Consider the following 7,743-nt stretch of genomic DNA (forward strand, 5'->3'; position numbering starts at 1 on the left):
AGCTGCGCAGCTGCGCAGGGAGAAAAATGCATTCAAAAATATAATGCCAGTGTGAATAATCCTTTCCCGAGCGCTGCTTGCAGACTGCTCCAGCTTTGTCAGGTGAACTTGAACCGGGCCATCAGATTTGCGGCCGTTCCCATTGCACACTGTCTGTCACCCCGGGGCATTCACCATCTTGCCTGTTGTTAAGAGCCAGCAAACAATCCATCATTGAGCTGGGCAGTCGCCGGCTCACACAACAGTGAAATCGGCATGTGACGGGACACTCGGCCCCAGTGTCTCGCAGATTAAAGTGATACATGAAAACTCACGTGTTACTGGGAAGATTAAGCCCGTTATCTTGTTGCGCAGCCAATAAAGGCCGGCCTTGTCCTCGGCAGTGGGGAAATGCTGGCTTTAACTAAGTGACAAACGCCGCGCTCACATAGCTCCGTGCTCCGGCCAGCGAGCGCCGGCCTCCGGAGGGCAAACAAAGCTAGTTAGCAAGATCCCGGGAATTAATGGGCGGCAGAGATGCTGTGTTAAAGCTTCTCTGCAGAAGCTTTCTCTGCTCTATAGAGACAATTAAAATCAAAACAAAACCTCCCCGACAATCTCTGCGCAACAAAGTGTCCTAATGCGCCGCCAGCAGCCGGCCCCGCTGTGTCTGCTCCAGCAGCGCACGCAGTTTTGGGACCCCTGGCCAGTCATGCCTTTTCCAGCTCCTTCCTGCTCAAAGAAAGAAAAAGAAAATTTATTTAGATGTGCTTCTAAATAAATTGATCCCAGTGAAATCTTAATATTTTGCTTTCTTCCTAATATTTCCGTCTAGCAACTCATTTCTCCTATTGGTTTTAGGAGACATTTTGCCCCATAGTTACAGCTACTCACAGGTAGAAGTAAGGGTCAAGGATCAGCTTGTCCATTCCCTGTTGAAACAGACATGGAATCATATTCTACTGGTCTTATTCTTTACAGGATTGGGCACAATTTCAGATGTATCAGGCACTCTGTCTTCATCCGGGGCTTGGACACTGGAAATCATGGATTTATAACCTCATCCCCTGAAGAACTGGGCTGCACACACGGCCCCAAACACACTGAGCTTACATTATTGGTTCACATTTGTGGTACAAGTAGGGGATTATTGAGGAAATAAATAGGTGACTCTGATGATGGAGAATTTAATATTTTGGTTGTAAATTTCATCTTTGAGCTACTGACAAAAATTTGCTGTTATTTCCTCTGGTTTCAGAATAAAGTAATTTGAACTAACTGAGACTTAGGGAATACTTTTTCCTTTTTTTAATTAGAAATTAGAAGTTTTTATTGGAGATTCAGTGGTTTGTATTAAGTAACTTGCTACCAGGGTGCTTTTGTGGCTCGATTAATTGTAACAGTCTCCAAATTCCAACCTAAGTACTCCGTATAACCATTGAGGGCCAGTCTCTACAAAATGAGTGGAACTGTGTTATGCTGGGACAGTGAAATGTGAACTGTAGGGACATCAAGCTTGAGGAAACATGAAACATTTTCTCCTCTCACCTAAACTCCAGGACCTGAGTTTACACCGCGTGTAAGTGCTGCTGTAAGTCAGGCACAAAACCGGCCTGCTCATGACAAAGTGGTGACACACTTTCCTGTCCTTCAGGGAAGGTATTTGCTTAAAGCGGTTTTTCCTCCTTCCCTTTCTGCAGGTATCCAGGTGAAAGGCAGAGTCTTGTTGGCTGTGTCGTGCTTGTGCATCTAAGTTAGTAAATTTGATATCCAGGGAACAAGCTGATGCAACCGAAGCCTGCGAGCAACAGGTAGAATGATTTTCTCACTCATCTGCCAGGAACTAATGACTCTATGGAGCACTTCAGGGAATTTCTCTTAGAAAAGATGCAGTGGAAAGGAAGCCTCTCAGTTATCCCAACAATACAGGGCTGAGCCAGGCTTACCTCCCTCCCTTTCCCTCCGAGTCACAGCATTCCGGGCCATTCCGGCTGGCGGAGAGCGGGTATGGGGTGACCCCTCCAGCTGTGAGGCAGCCCCTGCACGCGAGGCAGCATGGCCCTGCTGCCATAAACCCGGCATCAGCTGCCCCCAGAGCCCAGCTGCTGGATTTAGGCACAGCTCCTTCAGCTATTCATGGGTACTGGGGGAAAGCCTCACGTCAGCCAGCGCAGAACCACAGCCTGTGCTGCCCAATCTCTTCTGCTTGGAAGAACACAGCAGCAGCAGCCTCCTTGGCATCTCCTTCCCACTAACCAGAACCGGGATATTTGCAGCAAGGTGTTGGTACCTGCTGCTGTCACCTGCTGCCTTGAGGGAAGCCCCGGCACACAGGTGCCTCCCCCAGCTCTGCAGGGAAGCTGGCGGCAGTGTGCTGCTCTCACCCCTCTCCCGGGAGTGACACATGCCACCCTCCTTTCTTCCACTTGGATGAAATCATCTCCCCTCTCCCCTGGCAGAGTGGGAGCAGATGGGGCTGTTGGCCTCCGTAGCCGCCCGCTGCCCCAGCTCCTGTGAGCCTGCCGTGCCTCCGGCCCCCCCAGTCTGCCTGCTGCCCCCTCCAAACAGAACTTAATCCCATTCCCTAATCCCAAACTTCTCTGCCAAGCTGTTCTTAAGGCAGAGTGCATCTTCCCTGAAAAGATACCGAGTTATTAACGATTTGTTTAAGGCTGGACTCTGCCGCAGCACCGGAGCACCGGCTGCACCAAGCTGTGTGCACAGGTCCATAGAAGCAGGTCCAGCATCCCGGGGGGTTCCTGGGTGGCACAGCCAGCGCCCAGGGGAGCAGGATGAGGGCAGGATCCCCCCGGCAGGCAGCAGGTGCCATTCCTCCCTCGGTAACAGCCCAGCGCAGCCCAAACTGCCGTGCCGGCTACCGGGGCTGCCGTCCCCTCCGAGCAGGACATCACGTTAATAGAGGTTGATTTGCAAACGGCGTCGCCCCCCCAGTGCCCCCCTTTGCCTGACTCCCGCTTTTCTGCTCAATGGCACAGATGCTGCTTTGTGCTGCCCAGGACCAGGCAGCTATTAGCAGCAAATCCAGCGAGGGAAATTAATGAAGGCGACTACTAATAAAAGACAGCTCAGGACAGCCCGACCAACTTGCTCCAAGCGGTAATTAACTTTTTTTAAAACTCATGAAGGTAAATATGCCATCAGCTTTGGGCCAATCTCTCTGCTTTTTAATAAAAGGAGGAGCGGGGGGAGGCAAGGGAAAGGGACGGCTGCGTGTCACAGCCGCCCCAGCACCATCCATGTTCCCTCCCGGTCGCTGCAAAGTGACCCTCCAAGGATGGTTTTTTTTTTCTCCAATCAGTTTTTAGAGGCTTGATTTTAAATCTGGCAAGAGTTCTGCCTCTCCTCAATCTGAATTCAGTACGAGAGGTCACAGGGATGAGCAGGCTGCCAGAATTTTGCTGGACCGGCACAACTGTTGCAGAATTGAAAGCAGGATATCCTTATATCCTTACACTGTCAGCTTGTCAGAGCAAAAGAGTCTGAGACTGTAAAGCACAAGATTTTGCCTTGTAGAAAGACAACCACCTACATCAGGTTACAAAAAAGATCCCGCTGGGATTTCTTTTTATTCCAGGGGATTGACTGTATAATAGATAACTGAGATCCTTTTTGCCCGTGGGGAATGGGAATTGGGGCCACATGGGCCAAATCCACACATAATACAGGACCGGGGGAAGCCCAACCTGGGGCACCTGAGTAAGGCTTTAGGAAAACTGGGTTTAAAATGCGCCAGCCAGCTGAGAGCCGTGTCGGGAGGGCTCTTTAACGATGGCGCTACGTGGACAGATTTATGCCTGCCATGAAAGGCAGCGTGCGGCAGCCCTTGGGGTGCTGGTTTGGCTCCTCGTGGCCATTCGTATGCCAAGGAGGGCTGTAAAACCCCCTGGGGGCCTTCGAGCTGCCCCTCCAGCCCTGCCGGCGTGGAGGAGCTTTTATGCCAAAATACAATACACAGAAGGATCATAAACACATGTTCTGGGGCAAGGGGCTGCCATGGAAACCACCCCCAGGTTCCTCACATCATCCAAAGAGGTGTTTGCCCATCTTGCATCTCCTGGTCCACTTCCAGGTTGGCTGCAGTTAGCTCTGGGGGCTTGCCATCACCTCCAAAAATCAGTCTTCTGAGAGAAAAGAGGGAAATATATGAAAAAAAGAAAGGAAGGAGAGGAATAAACTCAAATTAAGGGGGATAAAGGGAAATAAATGCTTTTGGCCACATTCAAATGGAAAATCGGGATGAGGGTGACTGGGTTAGGTGACCAATCCAGCCTCTCCAACTCAGCCTTTGCCAGCATGGTCCTACCTCTCCCTCCCAACCTTGCCCCCCTCAGGCCCATCTCCTCCGAGGGCATCTCCAACCAAGCCCAGCGTCCCCCAGGGAGCAGGGAGGGTTTGGCTGGCGTGGCTCCCACCCAAACCCCTCTCCAAACCCCCCCTCCATCCTCCGCATCATGTGCTTTTTCCCACGGTGGTTCCCGTTGCCACAGCCCCAGCAGAAAGGTAACGCTCCTGCCAACAGGGTCTGTACCTGGGATGAAGGGAAATCCTTCCAGGATGACGCACCTGTCAAGAAGCAGCGTCCCTCCCTGAGGATGGCTGGGGGGAGCATCCTGGTGCTGAGCCACCCGGGATGTCCCTCCTGTTCCTGCATGGCCCCAGCACCGAGAGAGAAGTGCATCCCATCCATCCGGGCATTTTGAAGAGCTGAAGGCACCTACTCCAGTGCCTCTTAAAAGAGGGAGAGAAACCAGGAAGGACAATGAGGCCCGACCAGAAAAGATGGAGAGGGTCGCTCGGCTTCTTTTGGCATTCCTGGAGTTTAATCATTAAAAGGGGTCGTTAAAAGCGAGTGAGAGTGAAAGACCCGCTCCCGACGGGCTGCCCCACACACCGCCAGCGCCGTGAAAGGCTCCCTCTTGTTTTGTTCCTCCTGGCCCGTGGCAGATTTGGGGGGACACAGCTTCATCTTGCTGGCCACATCAAAGCAGTGATTATGCAAATGCTCCCACTTTTTTTTTTTTTTTTTAGGGAATTATTTATCACACAATAACCCCCCTGCCAGGGGGGGAAACAATAGATCAGGCTAGATAGCACTGCTCGCCCGAGGCTGCAGGGCCGGGGGGACCCCTGCGCGGTTTATTGGCCTAACCTAATTTCACTAATTCTCTTTTCACACATTTTGGGCTTTTTTTTCTCTTTCTTGCCCCCCTTCCTTTCGCGGACGTCGCTCCGAGGGCCGGGTTTCACGCTCCCAGGATCCGGAGGGCACCGGCCGGGATTCGCGTGCTGAGCGTTTTATTTAATTAATACACTCAGGCGCCTCTGCTGGTTTTTAATGATTTCCAGGTGTTTGTACCCAGAAGTCCCAAAGTGCTCCCGGGAGCACGGGGACGATGATTGAAGGGCCTGGGCTGCCTCCAGCATCCCCCTCCATAGTGACATCCCTGGCTGTGTGCTGTGCACGCTGAACCAAACCCCCTGGAATTGCCTGCGACTTGCAATTCATCTGACCCTCACAGAGAGGAATTTCTTCCTCTTCTAATCCATGTATTTTTTCATCAACAACATTTACTTCCTACAGCCTTGCCTTCTCTGCGAAATCCATCGGTCTGAAGTGTGATAACTTCATCCATGCATCCATCCATCCTGCATTTGCCATCAGCATCTTCTGTACTGAGAGCCAAAGGTAAAGGATCCGTAAACTTCCACTGAACTTCCCTCCCTCTCTCTCTCTCTGTCTGTTTAATGCTGTTTCCCAAAGAAACTGTAGCCCACGGACCCAGTGACATCAGGACCCACCGGACCTTGGTTTCACCAGAGACAAGGACAGACCCAATCCTGTAATTCCCAGTCGCTGGCACGTAAAGCAGAAAAAGCAGCAACCCCAAAGGTACGAAAATTAGAGCTTTTTATTTATATTTTATCACAAGGACAATCCCTTTGCTCTTCAGCTGTAAATACATACTAGAATAAACTCTGTAAATTATACAAAAAAATACATATTTTCCATGAAATCTGTCTTTATAATAAATAAATGTGAACACGTGTGTGGCTGATCGCTGTAATGTTCCGTGTCTGTTGAGGTTTTCAGTCTGTTGATTTATTTTTAATCTCCTGAAAGAAGGGGGGAGTTCCTTGTCCCCTAAAGGTCGAAATAAATAATGTATGAGGAGATCCTTCCCCATTCCCCCCCTCCCGATTTTTTTTCCCTTTTGATAGAGAGTTCAGCCTAAATTTCCACGCTTGCATTCAGCCCTCACAAAGCCTACAAATTATACAATGACTTCTAACCTGGACCCCTAACAAAACAATTTACTTTTTTTTTCCTCGCTTTGCACCCCCCTCCCGCCTATAAATCATAAGGGACAGATGGCAAAGAGGGGAGCAGGGAAAGGGGGGGACACACACACAAAAGCCCCGCGGTGACAGATCTGGGAAAACTGGGCAAAGTGCACATCGGAGAGAGAGAGAGAGAAAGAGAGAGAAAGAGAGAGAGACGGAAAGTTTGGTTTGGCAGGTGCCGTTCCCACAGCCCGCCCTGCCCTGGGAAGCGGGCAGATGCCGCCGCCGGCGCCGCCCCGGGGGGGAGCCCCGGGACCGCCGGGCCGGGCTAGAGGCAGCGGCGGGGCAGCGGCGGCGGCGGCCCCGGGGCAAAGCGGCCCGGCCAGTGCTCGGGGTCCGAGGCGGAGCCGGCGGGGCTGGCGGGCGATAAAGTGCAGGCGTACGGGGAGGCGGAGGGCGCGGGGCTGGCGGCGCCGCCGCTCCAGGAGGAGGCGGGCGAGGGGCTGCCCTCGGCGGGGACCGCCGCTGCCGCCGGCCCGTCGGGGCCGAGCCGCGCCGCCCCGGCCAGCCGCAGGGTCTCGGTGAGCGCCCAGATGTAGTTGTGGGCGAAGCGGAGCGTCTCGATCTTGGTGAGTTTGGCGTCCTCGGGGAAGGTGGGCAGCACGTCGCGGAGGGCGTCCAGCGCCGCGTTCAGGTTGTGCATCCGGTTGCGCTCGCGGTTGTTGGCCTTGAGCCGCCGGCTCCGCTTGATGCGCTGCGCCGTCTCCGCAGTGCGCGCCGCCCGCGGGGCGCCGCGGGACCGCCCCGGCCGCCGCTTCCCCTCCGCCCGCCGCAGCCCGCGGCCGCCCGGCGCCTCGACGGGGCGCGCCGGCGGGGCGGCGCGCAGCTCCTCCTCCTCCTCCTCTTCCTCCTCCTCTTCCTCCTCGGCGCTGGACGGCAGCGAGGGCGAGGGGGCGGGCGAGCCCAGCCCCAGCAGCAGCAGCTCGTCCTCGGCGGGCGGCGCCAGGACCTCCGCCTTCACCAGCATCCTTGCGCGGCGGCTGGACGGGGCCGCACCGGGCAGCACCGGGAAGCAGCGAGCGCGCTCTCCTCTCCTCTCCGTCGGTGTGACGGTTCGCCGGTTTGACGGAGCGGGCGGCAGCGGAGTGGGGCGGGGGTCGTGAGGGGGGGGCAAAGCGCGGGGGACGGGGGGGGCGGGGGTGGGGGGCGCGGCGCTGGCACGCGCCCCGGGGGCGGCGGGCGGGCGGGCGGGCGGCGGCGGCGGGAGCGGCGCCCGGGGCCCGTCGGGCTGCGTGTCTGGCACACGACCCTCCTTAACACCCCTTATATACCCCGCGGGGAACAATCAAACCTACCCCCGGGGTCCCCCTCGCCCTGCCCGCCCCGCCCGCGACTCTTGTCGGGGGCGCCGCCGCGCCCCCCCCGCCGGGGCCCCATTGGCGCCTCGCGCTCGGCTGGAGC

General features: G+C 55.2%; 2 protein-coding genes across 8 annotated transcripts in view; one reads left to right on the forward strand and one right to left on the reverse strand.

Moving 5' to 3' along the window:
* ALPK1 (alpha kinase 1) overlaps positions 1-1,248 on the forward strand; it is a 34,757-nt gene extending 33,509 nt beyond the window's left edge. For all 7 annotated transcript variants that reach the window (XM_069012470.1, XM_069012466.1, XM_069012467.1 and 4 more), the window contains one exon: positions 961-1,248. The gene's annotated coding sequence lies outside the window, so the exon portion shown is untranslated. The remainder of the gene's footprint in view (positions 1-960) is intronic.
* A 3,774-nt stretch (positions 1,249-5,022) lies between these two features.
* On the reverse strand, positions 5,023-7,388 carry NEUROG2 (neurogenin 2). The gene has a single exon (XM_069012480.1). It carries the CDS (start codon positions 7,307-7,309, stop codon positions 6,611-6,613), a length of 699 nt encoding a protein of 232 aa, XP_068868581.1. The 5' UTR covers positions 7,310-7,388; the 3' UTR covers positions 5,023-6,610.
* Between the last annotated feature and the right edge of the window lie 355 nt (positions 7,389-7,743).

Source organism: Aphelocoma coerulescens, chromosome 4 (genome assembly GCF_041296385.1).
Source record: "Aphelocoma coerulescens isolate FSJ_1873_10779 chromosome 4, UR_Acoe_1.0, whole genome shotgun sequence".
Lineage (NCBI taxonomy): Eukaryota > Metazoa > Chordata > Aves > Passeriformes > Corvidae > Aphelocoma > Aphelocoma coerulescens.